This window comes from Amphiura filiformis, chromosome 2, assembly GCF_039555335.1.
Source record: "Amphiura filiformis chromosome 2, Afil_fr2py, whole genome shotgun sequence".
Classification (NCBI taxonomy): domain Eukaryota; kingdom Metazoa; phylum Echinodermata; class Ophiuroidea; order Amphilepidida; family Amphiuridae; genus Amphiura; species Amphiura filiformis.
In genome coordinates this window covers 76,624,960-76,647,111 of record NC_092629.1, presented here as the reverse complement: position 1 = coordinate 76,647,111, position 22,152 = coordinate 76,624,960, and the positions used below count along the sequence as shown (strand labels likewise).

The following is a 22,152-nucleotide window of genomic DNA, read 5'->3' as shown; positions in this document are numbered from 1 at the left end:
TGTATGTATGTACTGTGAAAAATTTTGGGCCAAAATGTAAAAGTTGGTACAATTTTTTTTTTTTAATTTGAAGAAAAATAATGAAAAACAGGGTAGGCCTAATTCAGTATGAGATTATCAGATATTTTCCCATCTTTGAAAAAACTTGGTCTTTTGGTGACAGGAAAACAGAAGGGGTCATTGGGTGAGAGGGAGTTCAGTAAAGCAAAAAAGAGGGTCATTGAGTGAGAGGGACTTGAGATCCCCGTCACCCATTTTTAGTGAGTGCCCCTCCCCCTCCCCGAGAAACTTATAATATATTACGTGTATTATCAATGGGACTTTACTTCATTTCATAGTGGTGTGCGCCCTTTGGCTCGACGTTAAAAATAGCTCGTAGTCCTTCCTCACGGAGAGTTGAATTTTGCAGTCCTGCACTCGTCCATGCATGGCGTCAGCTTTGATGAAACGATCAGGTAATTTATGAATTATTTTACATCGTAGATACAGTAGCGTAGCCAGCGGGGGTAGGGGGGGGGCAGATTGCCCCCTGACAAAAAATTAGAGAAACAAGTGCCACTCTAGTCTGACAAAAAAGAAAGAGAAAATCAATGTCATGATTATGCAGTTTCTCTTCCAACAGTCTTACGACCAGGGTGTGATGCCTGATGACTGGAGCAAAGCCTTGGTCACCGCCTTGTACAAGAAAGGAGCTAAATCCGATCCCAGGAATTACAGACCAATCTCGCTTACGTGCATCTGCTGCAAAATCATGGAGCATGTAATTCTCAGCCATATTGCCAAACATCTCTCCAACAACAGCATCCTTCTGGACAACCAGCACGGCTTCAGGGAAAAGTTGTCAACAGTAACCCAACTCCTCGATTCCACTCATGATTGGGCGTCTACACTCAACCATCGTAGTCAGGCGGACCTTGTCCTGCTTGATTTCAGTAAAGCGTTTGACAAGGTCCCCACCGTCAGGCTGGCAGTCAAATTGGAGTACCGGTACTATGGCATCAGTGGTCCCACACTCGGCTGGATTAATTCATTCCTGAACGGAAGAAAGCAAGCAGTTTCAGTCAATGGCAGCCACTCCAGTTGGGAGGATGTATCATCCGGCGTGCCCACAGGGGTCAGTTTTGGGCCCAGTGCTCTTTCTGATTTATATAAACGACATCAACCAGCATCTTAGCTCACAAATACGTCTCTTTGCGGACGACAGCATAATTTACAAAGAAATAAAAGACCCATCAGATCATATAACTTTGCAAAATGACCTCGACACCCTATCTACCTGGGCGGATACCTGGTTAATGAGTTTCAATGTTGACAAATGTGCCATCATGTCCATTACTCTAAAGAAGAAACCTAGCCTCCATCAATATTTCATCAAGGGAGCGGATCTTCAAAGAGTTAAACAGCATGTTTATCTAGGGGTCACAATATCAGATGACCTCAGCTGGACTACTCACTGCCAGAAGCGGTTTCTAAAGCCAGCCGCACCCTGGGTATGCTGAGGAGAAGCGTTATCTGCTTGCAGCAAAGAGGTGAAGGAGAGAGCTTACCTGTCGCTGGTTCGCCCCCAACTGGCATACAGTGGAGAGGCATGGAATCCATACACCCAATGTGACATCAACCGGGTGGAACATGTTCAACGCCAGGCTGCTCGTCTCGTGCATGCAGACTACCGGAGACCAACCTCGGTAACTCCTCTAGTTCAAAACCTACAATGGGATACACTTCACTTAAGGCGTCTGATGAGCCAAGCTACCATGTTCTACAAGATACAATTCCAACTGGTCAACATCCAATTTCCGCCATATCTCCAACTTTCAACTTTTTCAAGCCGTAACAAGCACAACTTCAAGTACCAACAACCAAGTTCAAAAGTAGATGCTTATGGATACTCATTTTATCCACGGACGGTCCGTATCTGGAACAGACTCCCTTCAGTTGCAGTCAATGCTCCATCCATCCAGGCGTTCCGGTCGGCAGCACTCCCAGTTCTTAGGGAGATCGTCCACCACCCAGCCTCAGAAGTCTCTAAATAGCAGCACAGCATCCGCACCAGCACGTTTTCCTGTATTATACACCTGTTTGATGGCACCCGTCTCCTGAGTTTCTTTATTCTGCACCTTAAGTTGACACTGCACCGGCCGAGAGGTCATCGGCAAGTTACCTCCTAGTTAAGCCTTCAAGGCTGCTATTTTGGAGTACCGACTGAAGACTGAAGACTGATGGTAGCTTAGACCTGCCTGCATGTCTTCGGTCCTATCCTTCAACATACTGACATTTACTGGTCTCGGTATCCGAGAATGTCATAATGTTAAATAAAGATACCGAGTTACAGCAGGGATCGATATAATGGGACAGGCATCGTAGTATTACGTAACACACGAAAGATGTAGTTTAACTCTAGACAATAGGCGCCATATTGCAGGAGGGTTAGAGTTCATAGAGGAAACGTTAAAGGTTAGTAGATTAGGTCACCCAGGCACATCACTAATGTGTTTCACGAGTTGTAATACCGACAGGTAAAAACATTGATTTTGTAAAATTCTCCGGATTTTTTAAAATTACTAAATAAGGTTAGTACTTCAAACCATTCTTTGATGAATCTATGCAATATGACGGTAATTTTTGAAACATCTAAGAATCAATCTTAAACATCTTCATGATATTCATTTTTTTTTGCGCATGGTCAAAGCATGCTCTTGCGCTATCCACAGACTATCCGGTGGAAACTTCAAAGCAACGATCATGCGTTAATATTTACAAAATGGCGAATGATGTAGTTTAAGTCGAACAATAGCGTGACCGGCATGACGTAGTTTTTGGCATTGTTCCTATATGCACTTTCACCCTCCTGGTTACAGTTACTGGAACTAGATGGTAGCTATGTAATGATCAAGGAAAACTTAACAGGCGTTTCTTTCAGTTTCAGTTCAGTTTCAGTTTTATTTCATCCATTCAATTATACATGTACCGTAACCACTCGGGTATAAGCCCACCTTCGGCTATAAGCCCACCCCCTATTTTTTAAACCATTCAGGGAACAAGGGTGCACTCGGTTATAAGCCCAGTAGTCATTTTGGCTAAGTTTTTAAATCATATCAATGCTTTTCTTTCACATTTAAGAACAAGTATTTAAAAATATCAGTTAAAATTAACATTCCATACTTAAAATTTTTAAAAATTGACAAAGATGATAGAAAATGCTGATACATTGGGCACATGTACAAATGGGGAAGATTTTTCTTATTTTTAAATTCAACTACTAGCCCCTCCCCGGTTATAAGCCCACCCCCATTTTTGAAGTTAAATTGCCCATCTAGGGGGGTGGGCTTATACCCGAGTGGTTACGGTACATGTAAACATATTAAATACAGAATAATAATTTCTTTTGACAGAGTAGTGCGGAACGTTTTAAATTATGACAAAAGTATGAGAAGCATGGCAGTGGATTAGTACAAGGAACTTATACGATGTCCTCATTCACAAACTGATACTATCTGTCGATCGTATAAGACTGTTACCGTACGGCAATGTGGTGAAGGAATATTACACAGTCAAGAATAGGCTCCATTATTTTTTTATTATGATCACTCCCAGTCTCCCGAAACATCAAAAGTGTTGCACTTATACTTACTTAAGACTGTGCTTTTTCACATAACGCAGACAAAGTAGGACCAACTTGCCTAGAAATGGTCAAATTTTGGCAAGAAATATCTCTGTGTAATCCTATGTAAGTCCCATATCACATTGTTATCGGCGATCAAGGGTTTTTTTTTCTGAAGTTTGGTTGGTACCAACCAGCGTCATGCATGTGACGTGACACAGCTAAAATAATCGACCGGGAATCGGGGATCGTTAAAACGTCAACAAATTTCAAAACACAGAAAGCAGTAAACTTAATGGCGAGCGGTCCGAATTTTGAGCCATACAAGTTTACGTGGTGAACTAGCAGTGGATGAGCCACTTTGAAAGTGACTTTTGTTACTCTTAGCTATCCCTGCCAGAGGCTCTGTGTCTTGTTCTCCTGTTTTTGCACACCGAGGGAGTCTTGGATTCCTCATCATGGACTGGAGTCTTGCCTTTTAATAACTCCTATATGAAAACAACTCATGTTAAGGGGGTACTACACCCCTAGCAATTTTTTTGCTTATTTTTGCGTTTTTCTCAAAATATATAGCGCATTGGTGACAAGTAAGATATGTATATTATAGGGGCAAGGACTACAACTACTGCACTGAAAATTCAGCAACTCAAGGCAAGTAGTTATTGATTTATTGATCAAATATTGGTTTTCCCTCATTTTTGACTGTAACTCCACAACTGTTGTCTATGCTGAAATAAAATTTCCAATGTAGCAGTTGTAGTCCTTGCCCCTATAATATACATATCTTACTTGTCACCAATACTCTATAATTTTTGAGAAAAATGCAAAAATAGGCACAAAATTGGGCAGGGGTGTAGTACCCCCTTAATTGCTGGTCAATTGAAAATGTTATATACTTTTAATATTGTGCAATCATCATGTGTTTTACTGTATGTTTAATGTTTTTTTATCTGGCAAATAAAATGAAATGAAATGAAATGAGGATGCCACTAAACGCCAGTGATGCCAACGCCGTGCCTTAGCCTAGGCGCACAATTGGGCTACGGTACTTGGCAATTAGGGGAGATTGGGGTTAGTTGGAACGTGGGGTAAGTTGAAACATTGTATTTTTTTCTGACACAAAAAATTAATTTAGTAAAATACTGGCACCTAGTAATAGGTATTAGTAAGGGTCATCCACCAAATTAGCAACAGCACTGATGCCCAACCAGTGTTGGCTTGGGAAAGGAATATTTGTTTTTTGACTTGCTGACTAATTTTGATACCCCTCAGAAAAGATGTGTTATCTCCATGTTGTTTGAAGATTCAGGGGATTATTTTTTGAGTATCATAAGCACTAGTAGTAAGTCCCAGAATAATGTTAATAAAAGTTTTATTGTATTTCTTATTTTGTGTAATGATCTTTGAAATGTAAAAATAGGCATTGGGGTTAGTTGAAACTTTTGAGGTGGGGTTAGTTGACATGTGAAAATCGCGTAGAAAAATATGGTTAAAAATTTGACTTTTTAAAAATTTGTAATTATGTTTACCATTTCTTCAATATTGCTTTAATATGGTTAAAAAGCAATAATACAAGCAAAAAGTGCACACAGAAAGTACATTTTACAATATTTTAGGCTTCTCATATTTTGGTCCATGGTGACACTTGTCACCTTGTGTCCAAAGTATTGACCTGCACTGCCACATATTTATTTATTCATTTTTTCACACTGATTGTAAAAAAAAGGGTGCCTTCAAGGGAAGTATAACCCTAACAACACAATAATAATTATTTTGAATTTTTTACAAGGTGTGTTTCAACTAACCCACCCTATGTTTCAACTTACCCCAGGGGTGGGGTTAGTTGAAACACTTTTTTTCAAATTTTCAAATTGGATTATATGAATAATCATAAGCAGGTCCAATAAAGTTTAAGGCTGTTTTTGTAGCATGTATATGTTTATACTAATATGGTTAGTGTTTCTTGAAAGTAATCGGTTTGCGTTAAAAAGACGATTTTGTGAAAAATGTTTCAACTAACCCCAATCTCCCCTACTTGCCGCTACTCAAAAAAGCATGCCGCTACTTGCCTAAAATTGGGGTACTTTTGACAGTGTCAGGCCGCGGCAGTAATTTGATGTATTTTCCTTTCAATTTAGCCGATTTATAAAGGTTTTGAGTCTCTAAAGCTCCAAATTGCAATGGCAATGGCTTTTGTGACCATTTATTGATCGGTCAGTAACTTTCTAGTAAGTACCGGAAGTTTAAAAGTCAAGTGCTTTTCCGCCCAATTGGGTGATTTGCGTTCCAAATTCGGGTATATACGCCCAAATATCCGGCATTGTGCGCTTTTTTTTGGCTACTTGAGAATCCTTTACCGCGACCTGGCTAGTAAATGCGCCGCGCCTTTGCACTGAAAAGTTTTGGCAACACTGCAAAACGCACAGCGTGATGTTGTGGCACCGTACAAAATGTATACATCGGTATGCCAGGCAAACCTTAATTCAACAAATTTGTTAATCAACCAAATTCACCTAGAACACAATCCATATTTTACATAGAAATTTAAAAGAACAGGTAGGTCAAGGAACCTACATAAATTATATGTTTTCTATACGGTACCGGGTACTTCACTTGACCCAAATATATGATTTTTTATGGTGATGAGACAATCGCACATGGAATTTTAGAGGGATTTTGATAATGATATAGCAGTTCCATTAAAAAAAGCTGCTATCATAATCAGACTAGTATTAGCTCTAGAAACACCCACGAAATGCCGTTTTGGGGAATCTTTTTGATGAAAGTCAATCTTTGACAAGATGTAACTTTGCTATGGAAAATGCTATGACAAAAAGGTTTTCAGTTTTGGCTTTCTTTACTCAAGGGCTTTAATTTGATACATAAAATGATGCAGTTTGATGGCAAATTTGAATTCACCTAGCATACCTACAAAGGGGCAAGCAAGCAGGAGCTAGACTGCGGAACTCAGTCCTCAATGATAGTCATTTATCTTTTGGTCGTTATATGACTATGACTTGAGGACTGAGTTCTTATGATACATCTTCTGAGGAGCAATTTCAGACAATAGCTTGAGATGAGTGGGGCAGAGGTTATCTATTGAATCCTTTCATGACCACTGAAGCATAGTCAAGTCTACCAAGGACACTCGTCACGAATTGAAAGACCATGTCACTCTCGACAAAAGAATGCATGCATGTCAAAGGTAATACGACACCAATTTGGCGTTTGTTATGCTCCTCAAAATATGTACCTTACATTGTAAGGCCTATGTCTGGCAAGGAGCCCCTTTTGTACCAATATCCAGCCTGATCATGGGCCAAAATAGTGTAAATTAAAAAGTTAAAAATACAAAAATTTCCTCGCTATGTGCGCACATTGTGAAGGTAATCTATTAATCTATGGTAAAGCCATTTCCATCCTGATAATGGGTGAAAACAGTATAAAATACAAAATATTTCCGTGCTATATGTGCACGTTGGCCAATTAAAGCCTTTTTTGAAGCTCAAAGACATATAACCTCTATGATGCAACTAATTTTTTTCGTCTGTGCCCCCGAAATTTTATTTTGCCCCCCTACCGAAAAAGCTGGCTATGCCCCTGCGTAGATAAACTAAGTTTTTCACATTTCATGGCTATAACAGTGCTGGGGTTGTTTGTTTCGGAAATTGAACAGTCCAAACTTTGTGTGAGGATAGGAAAGAGGGCAAGCAATCCTTATATAGTTGTAGGGTATTTTATTATTTTAAGGTTCAAAGGTTTATGGGTATAGGGTTTAGTAATTTAGTTAGCATAGGTTTAGGGTTCGGAAGGAGAAGGCCATGATGTTTTTGGCCAAATCTGTATTAGATTAGAATAGATATCAAACTTAGTCCCTTCATGGTGAAATGAAAGATGTCGGATTCATCAAGCCCCAAATTTGGTATTCTTTCACCCGCATTCATACTTTCTTGTGTGTTTTTTTCAGTCCCAATGATTTGCCAAAGATGTCTGCTACTGATGCAACCCAAGGTGGCAACACATAGACTTATCACAACATCAGCAGCGCTTTACCGGAACATGAAATGGAGAGAAAGGTAAGCATCACTATGGACCACAATGGCCTCATCCCAATGCCATAGTTCAATAACCTCAATTAAACAATCATAGTGCAAAATTTGACCTCAAGTTTCAGAGTATGAGTTTTTGTACTCAAAATTTCAAAGATCATGCAATGAATGTACTAAATGTATTTGGGTTAAAGAACTCTGCATTGATAGATATGAGCATGTTATGGATCCTAGTGCATAGGCGACTTTTTAGGGGTGGCTTTGGGGGCGTGATCCCCAAGAAAAAAAAAAAAAGAAACAGGGTGGCAAAAAAAGGAGAAGAAAAAAGAGAAAAAAGGAGGAAAGAGAAGAAATAAGGAAAAAATCAAATTAATATTAAATTCACCTATAAAAGGGTAACACATTTAAAGTACAATGTAGGGTGGCGTGTAATCAGGAAAAAGAGGAGATATAGGGGGAGGAACTATATGCCTACTACAGCTCAGGGTGGTACATAATACAAGGAGGGCGGTCGCCGGTTTGTGGGGCAACACATACAAGGAGGGTGGTTTGTGGGACGGCACATACAAGGAAGCTGACTTGTTTATTAAAAAGGCTTGTCAGTCTCCTATAAAGGGCGACTTGAACATGGTGACTTGTAACTAGGAGAAAAAAAGGGGATGGACAAGTATATGCTTTATAACTATGGGCATGGGGTAACTTAGGCACCATTCTGTATCCTTTCTTTAGGGCAACACAAACCTAGCTCATCCCCCGGGTAAGGGCCTTCTGGATACGCCACTGGTGAGGCACATGTGAGATTCTCCCTTGCTATCTTGCACTTGGACCATAACTAAAAAGTTCACAAGTTACAAGTTCCACGCTAGTTGCACGTTGCATAATATGTGACTTTTTTTTTTTTTTTTTTATTCACCTGTACTTGGGCCTGGTGGAAGGGAAAAAGAACATACAGACATGGTCCACCAGACCCCAACTTAATTACGGTAACCAAGATAGATGCAAAGATACAATCAGATTATGACAATGAGATCTAAATAATACTGCCCCACCACGACAACAGGACCCAACCAATACCTCTGTTAAAAAATTATTTAAAAAAAAAGAGCAAATGCTACGCTACCAAGAGTGATGAAAAAGGCAAGCAGAAAAAGAAGTGGTAGCCCAGCAAAAGCATGAAAACACAAAGGCAACCGTTGGGTCCCCCTGCCATGGGTGGGCAGAATCAGCACCATGCAACATGCATAATAAGATCAAGCAACTCATGTTGGTTACGAGTGCATTAAAAAATATGTGACTTGCGCAGCCTTATGTGAATTTATGTGATGCGCGCAACGCGCAGTAACAAAACAGAATAATTTTCGCCTATTATAAGCCGAACAAACTATGTCCCAGACAGGTGTTTCCAAGTTAATTACCAGGGACTAATCTAACTAAATCCTGATATGTAAATTAAGCGGTCTATAACCCTGTTAATCCAGACATGTATGTGCGATATAATTATTTTCTCAAGAAAAAACTTCCAGCTTTTTAATGATGCAAAGTATTTCATTTTAGCATAAAGATGAAATTTCCATGGGTTGTAGGGGTGCATTAGCTTGGACCTGCACATCTACAATTGTGATATGATCTAGGGGAATGAGTTGGATACGGGGTGTCGCTAATATTGTTTTTTGAGATATTGGCAAAAACAGCGGTCTTTTCTTCTTTCTTTTGTTTTACATGTATATTCAATATACTATATTGTTTTCAGCCATTGATAAATTGCTCATAACTCGGTAACCAGATGTCCGATTTTGATGGGGTTTGCATCAAAATGTAGCATTAGTAAACTGTCAGAAAAAGATGTAAAAAATTTCTAATTGAAGTAATAATTATGATGCATTGCATGTTGTTATAATATGCTTTTGTTGTATGTTTCCATTCAGAGAGAACATTGCCCGTTCAAATGAATATGGTCCATTTGCTGACCTACCCGACTGGTCTTACCTGGGTGAGTATACATTGGTTATACATTGTACATGTATGTATTCTTATTTTGGAGGCATTATTATTATTATACAAGCACTAATTACTGAACTATACAAAACACTTAATCATCATCATCATCATCATCAGTCGTCCGTGGACGGAATGGAGGAAGCATCAGAAGTAAGCTAGGCCCAAAGTCTTCTGTCTTTCACCAGTTGTTGAATGCCAATATCACTCTTGATGGTGTCAGGGTGTTGAAGTGGCCCTCTGCCTCTATTTGGTTACCCATCAGGAGGGGTCTAGAAAATCAAAGTCTAAGCACATATATAGCTCCTTACAAAAGAAGCGTGTGGTAGGAATGTGGACTAGAACAGAAATAAAGAGCTTTTATATCCAAAAGTTTTTTCAACTTTCATGTCTCTATTTTTTTTTTTGAACAAGTTCATTTGGAATGTTAGTTTTAGCTGTTTACATAATTCTTTTTGTACAATTCCAAGAAAAAGGAAGATGTTAGACTCCCAATTTTTGTGACATTTCACCACTAAATGCGCATAGCATATACCCACACGTAAAAGGGTGGAAGCATTGATGTAACTATTGTTTATACTTGAGGTTAACCAAAGAATAGTGGGTTTATATTTTCAGAATGACAACCAATGTTTTGTCAGTATAAAATACGGCCTGATAGCTACAGAAACAGCAAAAATCTAATTTTCACAAAAATTGAGATGAGGTTTTATCCTCCCAGCGATGATATCCCAATCGTCTTTATCATGAAATATTTTTGCTGTATCTTTCAGATGGTCGTGAAACTCCTTTGCGAACTGGCCAATTAATGAGGAAAGAAGAGCAACGAGAAATTGCAGTAAGTATATATAGCAAACAGTGGCGTTCCGTGGCCGCTTCTACCCTGGGGGCTGCAGAAAAGGTATATTTTGGCACCCCCCTTCATCAACAGTTAACCCATTTTTTTTTATGGTTTGAATAAGTGAAGAGCAAAAGAGCAAAAAAAAGGTTTATAGGTGCTAGTGACCTAAAAGCACAAAATTTTGATGTATACAAAAACTATACATACACAGTCGTGTAGTCCCATTTTTGTTCAAATTTTTATATAATTTTCATAATTCTTTCGCCCTTTTTTTCTTTAATAATACTTTTTTTTTTTTTTTCTTTTTCACCGCCCCCTCCTTTTACCCTGGGGGGACTCGCGCCCCAAAGCCCCATCCCCCAAATATGGGCAAGTGGGGGTTATCAGTGGTGTATAGCCAGTGGGAGCTGGTGATCATTTTCAAATGTGTGATAAGAAAATAGTGTATACACTTTTTATTTTTCCATTACTCGTTGACTGCCGATAAACGTCCCAATAAATCGGACTTAGTCACCGGTCAGTTCTCATGATAGATATCCATGGCTAACGATGGTTAACTATGAAAACATGTTAAAGGACATCAAGAAAATTTTCTAAGTTATTTATTTTGAGCTCTTTCGAGTATCGACGAGTAATGGATATATTCTGTAGATTTAGGTTTTGTCTGTGACTGCTAATGTGAGGCCGTCGAGGTCGTGCACGGGCTCAAACTCGGTGGGTGGGTGTAGCTCTGTCCTGGCAAGAAGAAGTTTATGTTCGTTAAGTCATCCGACCCAGGGCCCCCTCCCAGGGGTCATTTGAGGTCAAATGACTAAAAACTGTCATATGGGCATGAAACTAGGTCGTGCACGGGACTCAAACTCGGTGGGTGGGTGATGTTCTGTCCTGGCAAGAAGATGTTTATGTTAGTTAAGTCATCCGACCCGGGGCCCCCTCCCAGGGGTCATTTGAGATCAAATGACTACAAACTGTCATATGGGCATGAAACTAGGTCGTCTGGGACTCAAACTCGGTGGGTGGGTGTAGTTCTGTCCTGGCAAGAAGATGTTTAGGTTCGTTAAGTCGTCCGACCCCTGGGCTCCCTCCCAGGGGTCATTTGAGGTCAAATGTCTAAAAACTGTCATATGGGCATGAAACTAGGTCCTACGGGGCTCAAACTCGTTGGGTGGGTGTAGTTCTGTCCTGGCAAGAAGATGTCTATGTTAGTTAAGTCATCCGACCACAGGGTCCCCTCCCAGGGGTCATCTAAGGTCAAATTACTAAAAAGTGTCGTATGGGCATGAAACTTGGTAGGTACAGTCAACATTTAAAGCAGCATTTTTTGAAGGTCATTTTGGGGTCATCCAAGGTCACCACGGGTCATTTGAGGTCAAATTAGTAAAAGCTCATATATGGGCATGAAACTTGGTAAAGTTGTTTTCTTTAAACTTCCGTGGTCCGGGTACGCGCTGGTGAATTGCGATCGCGTAGTAGTGACAAGGTCGCCTACTACGCACCGCGCCGAAGACCAATGGGTCAGCCGGCTTGTTGTCAAGTGCATTGATCAGCCAATCAGCGTGATTGTTTATTGCTTTTGTGTTTACGCTCGTGTACGCGATACGCACAGGCACGACCACGGAAGTTTAAAGAAAACAACTTTAGGTACAGTCAACATTTAGAGTTATAAGTTTAGGTCATTTTGGGGTCATCCAATGTCACCCTGGGGTCATCTGAGGTCAAATTAGTAAAAATTGTCATATGGGCATGTCACCATCAGCCTGGTAATCGCGCCCAGACGAGAACCGCCAAATATGGGTAACCGCCTAGTCTATTTTAAAACTGATGCATCAATGACTATGTTCATCATGTCATATAGAGGCCTTGCATGCGACGTATCATACCAGTAAATATGGCGGACTACTCAAATGCATTCAACAAAAGCATGATTGCAATCTACCGTGACAGTTCGTCTCACACACATAATCCTGCACTACGATCAAATAGGTTGATGACAACATTTGATTGAATGGACTGCACTCCGCCATAACTACGGTGAAGGACACGGTTGAAAACCTTTGTTTGGAGCCAATCAATAATTTCATGCAGGGCCTCTATTGTATCATTATCACATAGATATAGAAATACTAAAATCGTTCACTATCTATATTTTTACCTCTAGTAGAGCTCCAATGTACGGGTTAAAGTTCTGGTTAGTTTCGGTTAGGATTTTGTAAATGTACCCAGTACAGTGAACCTTATGGTACAAATGTGTGCGAAAATTTTAGCATAGGCCTATTGAAACTAAACTGGTGAAATATGGGACAAAAGTGGAATAAATTCGTGCAAAGCGCTAAAAATGGCATTCTGTGGCTATAAAATGGCCAAATACAAGGTTAATTTCGACACAAACCAATACACAGGCATCAATATTGGGGGGTGATTATATTGACCATCCCCCTGGCAAAATATTGTGGCATTTATCCCCCCCCCCGATCTACGCCTGAGAAATCGGTGAAAACAATTTTGACAAAAGGAGTTGTCCTTGTCAATTTGTAGACATGTACTTTTGATTATTTACATAGCTTCTTCTCCAATCACTGTGTAAAACATCCATCCAAAAATCTGATTGCTATTATTATATGGATGAATGGACATATCACAAAAGGATTGCTTATCTCAATAGGGCATGTACTTAAGCATTTTTTTTTTTTTTTTCGGCGTTATTAGGCGTTTTATCGGAGGTCACCGAGTAATGCTGAAGATCAAAATCGATTTTATGTATTGTGTATGTATCAGAGGACGCTCGTATTAATTGTCTCTATGCGCTTGAGAATTCAACAATATAAATAATGGTAGCTCTATTATAATACACATTAATGTTTTAAGCAGATAAAATTCCAAAATATAATACGTTTTCTGCCTTTGCTTGTCACGTGGTAGGCCTATGTTGAAGTTGCGATTATATTTTTAAATAAGTTTCAGCTGAATAACAAGAAGACAAGTGGCCTAGTGGTCTAAGGCGCTAGGCTCATAGAGTACTAAGCGTTGCGCCGTGAGTTCGAACCCCGCCTCTGCCAAACTTTAAAAGAAGTAAATTAAAATTTGACTTTTTTAATTTCATATTTGGGAAATGTGACTGGGAGAATTTATGTATGGTGTGGAGTGGTGTGATAGGGCATGTACTTTAACTGGCCGGCGCGGTCCGGTGACTAAGTCTTTATTGGGCGTTTTATCGGCAGTCAACGAGTAATGATGAGCTTTATTGTCTCAAATGGACAAAAAAAAAAATGAAATCTCTTCTCAATCTGTTACAAAATGACTGTAATGATGATCTTAGCATTAATCCCTGTTTTGACTTGATCTTACATCAACATTATCTATAGGTAATAATGAAATAAGAGTCAAATATTGAAATAATGAATAAAAGAATCACATCATCATGTAGCTTTTATTAGCCATTTCCACAGGTTTGTGCCATGCTAATTACCAGCCTGCTATCTACATTTTTTTCTAATTTCAGAAACGCATTGACCTCCTTGCAGCAGAGATGACTAAAGCTGTTACCGACCACCAGGACAAGATCCAGAGTGAAGAAGATCAAAGAATAGAAATACATGCTAGGAAACTTAGGCAAAAAGGCAGTAAATACAAGAAACATGAGAAGTTATATCGAGTTATACCATAGGCAATGAACTGCTTCCGAAACCTTGTGGACCTTTTATAGATAGTCTGTTACTTGGGCTTGTAACCAGATATTTGTACAATGCTTGACATCATAGAAATATATCAGAGAAGTCAGGAGCCATCATGTTTGCACATCATGGAGAAGGAAATGCTCAAGCAGTGGCATGGCCAGGATTTTTTAGAATGGAGCAAAGTGTGGCAAGGAGACTTTCAAGGGGGGGGGGTGTACAAAATGTAATGAAAATGGTCAAAAAAGGCCTACAAATCAAAAATATCATGTTAGCCAGCATCCAACAGATGTTCACAAGGAGGGGAGGCAACTTCTCCTTTGCTTCCCTTTGCTTCCCTTGGCTTCACCACAATAGTTAAGCCCCCACCTCTACCATTTGTTTTTGTTAGATTTGTTGATGCTTATGCACCTACAATATTTGGAAGGTTAGCGTCTATGGCAAGTACATTGTATATTGCACAATAGAACAGAAAAACCCTGTTTTTTTGTCGATAAACCTGGTTTTGGGCAATAAACCAGGTTTATCGGCCGAGAAACCTGTTTTTTGCAGATAAACTTGGTTTTTCGCCGATAAACTTGGTTTTTCACTGATAAACCTGGTTTTCCATGGAAAAACCAGGTTTTTCGAATTCGATTGTCATAGTTTATCAAAAAAAAAATTTGACAATCAAATTGAAAAATCAGGTTTATCAACGAAAAAAAAACAGGTTTTTCTGTTCTATGTTCAATATACTTGCTTCCTCTTCATCAGCCATTCTGTTGATCCAGCAGGGATGTATATTTTTCCAAAATTTCTGGAATTCCTGAAATGAATTCTTAAAGAGCCCCCATATTGATTCACTGCTGCAAGTTAGCCCTCGGCCAAGGGCCAGATAAATTTCCAGGAAATGGATATGTTACCCAGGTACATCCTTGCTCCAGCTCATTAAAGGCACCGCAGCTGCATTTGTTCAATTCTGCTGCTTCAATACTTGTTATTCAATGAACTATCAAATACTGTAAAAGTGGACATTTTCACAGAAAATTAAATCTTGATTTTTGCAGGGTATAATTGTGTAACAAACAGAATTTTGATATAAAATTGGATCGGTTTAGCCCATATTTATTGGTCGAGCTATGAGTTTTAAAATATTGGACGAGACGTAGTCGATTCCAATATTTTACAACTCATAGCGAGACCAATAAATATTGGGCGTAAAAGCATCAATTTTATCATTATTATGTTTTGGATCCAATATTATCACAACTTGGATCCATCAAAACATAATAATGAAAAATATTGAGGGCGTCCTCATCAGCAAATGTTATCCAGATTTTATCATATGGGTTTAGTTTAAAATAAAGACATTCAAGCACTGCATCTTTTTCACTTGTTGTTTTCATATTACTTTCCTTGGTAGTACATTGAACAGCCTTTTTTTATTGGCATTTTACATATTATTCTCAGTTTCAGCCTATGTACTTGGAAAGATTTTGCATTGGGGTGGTGCAATAATTAAGTGTACCTTGGAGTGGTGGATTATATGGGGCAAAGAGTTTTTGGCAGGCCAAAAGGTGGGGATTTTTTGGCACAGGTATTTGGGCACTCTTTGGATATTACACACTAAAAAGGTGCAAAAACATGTTATGCAACATTCAAATATTAAACTTTTCTGCTGTACTTGCATCACATGATTACACAATTTCGGTTTTAAATTGCTTTCCTCAAAATCTGGCATGTATAAATGTGGGGGCAAAGATTTGTTGTCATGAAGGGGATGGCAGGCATGTCAAAAAGGGGGGTGGGGTGGAAGCAATTTTTGGCAGACCATTTTGTGAATTCACCACCCAGGTACACATATTAATTATTGCCCATCCCCTTATTGCGGATTGTAGGGTCCATAGCAAACTTTTGTCATTTTTGACAGTCACTTCAACATTTGTCCCTTGTCAAATTCCAGTTTTTGGAGGGTGGGGTTGACCCCAACCCCAATTGATTTTGTTTGCTAACTCAATCCCCCAAAATAGAAAATTTTAACCCCTAAACCACCCCAGCCCCAATTGCTTTCCGGGGAACATACCCGAAAGGTCTTTATAAAGCTCAACATTCTACCCAGGGGGAGGGGTATTTGACTTTGGAAGTGATGGGGATGCCGAGCGGACAGCAGTTCGAACGAAACTAGGGGTCTTTGATGAGAGCCTAGACACCGAAAAAGGGGGCTTTCAGAGAAGGCCCAAAAAAAGAGAGGTCTTTCTGTGAGACTGGGGAAAATCTTGCCAAAAAAGGGGGTCATTCAGTGAGATTGGAAAAATTTTGGGTCAAGATAGGTCCCTATAAAAGTTGACAAAAAAATTCCAAAATTCATCAAAATTTGAAAAAGTTTAGAAAATTTTTGAAGACAAATTATGAAAAAAATAGGGTCATTCAGTGAGAGATTATCAGAAATTTCCAAAAATTGAAAGAAAGTTGAAAAAAATGGGGTCTTTTGGTGACAGGAAAACAAAAAAGGGAGTCATCATGGTGAGAGGGATTTCAGTATTAAATAAGGTCATTGGGTGAGACGGTGTTGAAAAATGGGGGTCAATGTGGCCGCACATCCCCGTCACCCATTTTTAGGGGCTGTGCAATAATTATGAGCTCCCCAGGTGGTAAAATTTCCAAACGACCCACCAAAATTCGCTTGCCCCCCCCCCCCTATCAGCCTGCTAAAAATCTTTGCCCCCCTTTACACATGCCAAATTTTTGGGATCCCACTTTGCAAACCTTAATGGTCTAGATATATATTGCAATGTGAGCAGAAACTTTGGTGCCCCCCCCCTCGGCTGGCCTAAAATTGCTTCCCCAATTTTACCCCCGGCTCATAATTATTGCACAGCCCCTTAGTGAGTGCCCCTGGGCATTTTAAATACCGGCCATTCTAGCTTTAATTATGAACAGTCCCTAAAAAAAAAAGAATAAAATAAAAAAATAAGGGGGCACTACACTAAATACTTCCGCATTTTGTGTAACCCTGTATTATAGTCCTGGTTAAAAATAGCGCCTGAGCGAAATATTCCAGCATCTCACGGGTACTAAATTTATTGTGAATCTTGCTTATTTTTATGAAAACAATAGTATGGGACCTCAAGATTAAAAATCTGTTCAAAAATGTTTTGCATCAATTGGGAATTAGTGACAGGCTGTCGGAATAATATCAGGGCCACCGGCCGGAACTGGTAAGGAGGCGCAATTGTCGGCTGCAATTCGTGAGGGCGCTTTTCAGGTGCCCGCAGCTCAAAAGTTTGACTGAAATGGTTACAGAAAACTACATTTTTTATTAAATTTCAGACTTTATACAGAAAATCCATACGAGAATTTCTCAACTTTGTTACTGAGGGAGGAAACACCGAGTTTCCTTTCTTGTGTTTTACCGTGTATTTCAATGGGACGATTATTTAGTGGTGTGCCCCCAAAAGTCCAGAGGGCGTATATTGGAATACGCGCTGTGTATAGGCTTCTTCGGCAGGCAATCTCAAAAATCGTCAGATTTTACCTTAACATTCATCTAGTTTTTATGCAAATAGTTCAAAATTAAATTCAAAACAACCTGATCGTTTTGAAAAGTAAGTATAAAAATAATTGATTTCATTTGACTTTACGTCAATTAAGCCGTAACGTAAGCCGAAGTTGGCCGTTATAGCTAGGCCCATAGCCCACCCACCCCAGGCATATTGGATAGGCCCATCCCAGGGGGCCCATCATTCATACACTGAATTTTACCTCACTCCTGTCACTGACTTGATCGAGAAATCTGTCTTGTGTCTACTATCCACGACGACATGATAGTTATTTTATCCTTCATTAATATATTCGTGTTCATTAATTGGTTAAACGAGTATCATGTGACCAAAAATAGTGTAATGATTTACTCAGGGTGTGATATGGATGATGCGTGATTTCCTGACAAATAACTCAGAGAACGGAAAACATGGAGCAAAACGACAATGGAAGTACAATCACAAAATAACACGATTTATTAATAAAACACGAATCCTAACCATACAGAGACTGCCGCTTATATTGAAAGTCATGTCTCTAAACAAATGGTCAAGCCGTCTTTGCACAGAAACAAATGCACGTGTTAACTCAACAAGCTCCAAATCATAAGTGAAGGTGCATCGGATGACTGGCCCACACGCACGCTCATGGCACGCTCCTCTCGCATGCCAGTCGACCCAGCAACAGCACCAACCAATCAGGGAGCGGCGACGTAAAAGGGCGACTTAAAAGTGCGTCGACATAGTCGCCGCATCTCTCCGTCCCCATTGCAGAAATCGTCTACCTTCCGCTGCATAATGCATACCACAAATGCAGACGCATCCACAATGACGAGGAAGAGAAGTAATGGGACAATTAATATGCAATTAGCGTCAATTAATTAACAAAAGGAATAATTTGGGTTTCATTTATGAAAGTCCGAAAATACGCAAACAATCAGGAATGTGCGCCTTGTGCAGATACAGCAAGTAAACAAGTCAACAAACTCTCCTGGGTCAATGTCCGTTCGTCAGTCGAAGGCGACGCAAAATTACATCGCCAAAGTCCTTGCATTTGATGAAAGTTTCATACACAAAAAAAGGTAAAGCCTGAAAAAGATAGGGAGACACCCGTAGGCTCAGGGCATTTCAATAGTTTTGCTATTTTACAAAGGCAGCAGTCAAAAAGCAGACTCAAAGAACTATTTCTAGGTAACCCAGGCAAACCTTAGTTAACACATTTACTAGTCAGCGAATTCGCCGAGACCGGGGCCCCAACACAATGCATATTTACATAGAAATTTGAATTTTTTTCGAGAATAGGTTGGTGAAGGAAACCTACATAAATATGTTTTCTATACTTCACTTGACCCAAATATATGATTTTTTATGGTGATAATCAAGTCGCACATGGAATTTTAGAGGGATTTTGATAGCAGTTCCATTAAAAAAAGCTGCTATCGCCATGGGACTAAGATCTAGAAACACCCCCGATATGGGGGAATTTTGCTAGCTGAATCTTTTTGATGAAAGTCAATCTTTGACAAGATGTAACTTTGCTACGGAAAGTGCTATGAAAAAAAGGTTTTCAGTTTTGGCTTTGTTTACCCAAGGGCTTTAATTTGATATATAAAATGATGCAATTTGATGGCAAATTTGAATTCACCTAGCATACCTACTATTTCCCCGGGATATATTTTTTGCTATACTCCCTGAGCGCATGACCTCATAGCCGCGTCGCAGTTCCTAGTGGTCGGTGCAACTCGCCACATACGCGGGATATCGCTACCGCTTCTGGGGTATTATGTGTAGCCATGCCTTGCTTGTAATGTGTTGTCTTGCGAAGCACACAAGCAGCAGCACAGAAGTGCAGCTAAAATACGGCAGTTTCATGACATAATCTGAGTTACATCAGGAACAATATCATAATATTGACGGCGAAATAACAGAGAACATGGTTACTCGTTTGCCGGCGGTATTGTAGAGGTTAATACAACATTACAACGGTATAAAGCTTTATAGCCACTCAATTGTGTGCATGTAGGCCTACATGTATTCAATCAAAACAAAGCACGGCAAGCCTAGCCTAGCCTTGACTATGCTAGGGCTTAGCCTACATTTATGCCTAGGCCTATGTCCGATAAAGGCCTTTCTAATAGTTTAACCAATTAATGAACAAAGAATATATTAATGAAGGATATATAAAACAAATATTTACTGTACTGCTCTAAATTCGGGATCTGGTGGAATCTATTGGTCCCCTCGGTGAACTGGAGACCGTGAGCCTACTATTTCCCTCGACCTGGCGGTCTCGGGAAATAGTAGGCTCACGGTCTCCAGTTCACCTCATGAGCAGTAAATATTTGTATACTATTCTGTCGGTCCGTGTCACGTCACTTCCGGTTGATGATGCGACTCACGGTCGAGTGAAAACTAGTCCTTGAGGCTTGATTCGATTTTTGTTGATGATTTCTGTCATTGGTGTTGTGTATTTCGATCCCAAATAGTCAATGGAATCAAACAACCGTTTCTAAGTCTACAGAGTGGAAGAAACTTACAGGATTTACTGTGTATACATGTACTGACAAACTTAAAATTATATTCCATGGTCGAGTGCTTTTTTTCCGGAATTGAATGTCACTCCAACAACATCGCTATGTAGCCTCCTTCACAGCCGGTTTCTATCGTTCATAACAAACCGTGAGTCGCATGCAGTTTGGGCCCGAGACTAGAGATAGCCCGGATGTTGGACCGACAGAATAACTGCTCACTCAATCGTCACCAATTTTCAACTTTGTGAAATTCCGGGGTGGGGGGCACTATAGTGTCAAGAGGGGGTATCAGGCGCGTCCGTGGACTCTCAAAAAGCACCCTAAACAAGTATTTCTGAGACTGAAATTTGCACCTGCACCCCTAAACAAGTATAAGTAAGGTATATGTCCAGTGTTAGGCTAGCTCACATCACACACTATAGGTGGGGCTATTCGTCCATAGGGAAGTGGCATGTGCATGTACAGTCCAAAAATGGCTTTACTGTGGGGCTCAATGGAGAAAATCACTTTAATTTAATTAATTAAATAATAATTTAAATTAATTTTGACAACCAAAACCTAAGTGATCACATAGTGCAATCCATGTTCCACCAAGTCGACGCTCGATTTAGCTCAAAAGCAATTTGTGGGTAAATCAAGACCATCCAAAACAGCTTTCTTACAGTAAAGAATAGGAGGTCATCTAGGGTCACATACAGTAGTGTGCATTGTACATGTGCCTGCTGTCACAATTTCACACACAAAATTTTGGGCAATTTGATGACACTATTTTTGTCTCTAACTTCAAAAGTATATGCACTAAATACATGATTGACCCGTTATTGTTTAGGTAATTTAATTCTCTTTCAAATGAAAGAACTTTCAGCTAAAAATATTGAACTTCAAAATTTTATGAACATCCCTACCAGTGTGGTCACGTCACACTTCAAATTAGGTATGTGATCATTCCTTACCTGCTGAGAGGCTGAGCATGCGTAATATTCAACCTCTCCCAGCATAGGGAAGTCGCGCACCCGGCGCCATCTTGGAAATTCATTACCAGAAGTTAATTTTACGGCGATGTTTTTGAAAAAAACTTTTTGGGGAATTAGATCGAGTTAGAAACATTTCTGAAGCTTACAAGGTCAAGTCAAAAGGTAAAACTTCATCATAACCTGGAAGAGGTCGGATGATTCGCACATGTTCGCGGCAAATTTTGGTGACTTTCTAGTGGGTTTGAAAGTGGCGATTTAGATCTAATTTTTTCGGAAATTACTCTCCAAATATCTAAAAGTTGAGCGGTGAGTTAAATTGAGCATGCGGTGAATAAAGGTAGTTTTTGGCACATAAAAATGTTTGGTTTGATGAGATTGGATGGATGCCTGGGGACTTCGTGTAGTACGAATTTGGCAACTTTTGCCAATGAGTGAACATGTTTAATGGGCATGGTTTGCGTATAATTGAATGGGCTCATGCTGTGGATGCTGGGATAGATTCTCGTTCTGCGCCGACTATGCGTCGCAGTGATTTTTGGAATAGGGAGCATGCGCCAGCCAGTGCTCCAAAGGGTGCCTGCTCAAAGACAAACTTAAGCTGGGGGAAGGGAAGGTTCATTTTACTTCAGGAGGAGTGACCCATTCGGATGATCAAGTGAACTGGCCCTCGAGTTTCCGCAATGATCTTTGGAATAGGGAGCATGCGCCAGCTAGACCCTCCCTCGGGTCCATGGAGAACGACTGATAATGTAGATTATACAACATTATATAAACCCGATACATGAACCCTCCCAATGTGTAGGCATGTTGCCTTCCAGCTCCCAGCATTTTGTGGGAGTTCACTTTTAACGATCCTGGGTCAGACAAGTTTTCTATATATCACGTTTGTGATCTCACTGTCTTGCCGTTTGTGTAAGCGGCTACTTAGCCTGACCAATCAATGTAGATCTCAGCAAGCAAGGTGATATTTGA

General features: G+C 39.9%; 2 protein-coding genes across 2 annotated transcripts in view; both read left to right on the top strand.

Moving 5' to 3' along the window:
* Nucleotides 1-320: 320 nt before the first annotated feature.
* Nucleotides 321-15,519, top strand: LOC140146629 (large ribosomal subunit protein mL52-like). The gene is made up of 5 exons (XM_072168499.1): nucleotides 321-455; nucleotides 7,569-7,677; nucleotides 9,576-9,640; nucleotides 10,419-10,483; nucleotides 13,986-15,519. The coding sequence occupies exons 1-5, from the start codon at nucleotides 428-430 to the stop codon at nucleotides 14,148-14,150; spliced, it is 432 nt and encodes a 143-aa protein (XP_072024600.1). The 5' UTR covers nucleotides 321-427; the 3' UTR covers nucleotides 14,151-15,519.
* A 2,103-nt stretch (nucleotides 15,520-17,622) lies between these two features.
* Nucleotides 17,623-22,152, top strand: part of LOC140146640 (probable tRNA N6-adenosine threonylcarbamoyltransferase) — a 50,533-nt gene continuing 46,003 nt past the window's right edge. Inside the window, exon 1 of the mRNA XM_072168512.1 lies at nucleotides 17,623-17,741. The gene's annotated coding sequence lies outside the window, so the exon portion shown is untranslated. The remainder of the gene's footprint in view (nucleotides 17,742-22,152) is intronic.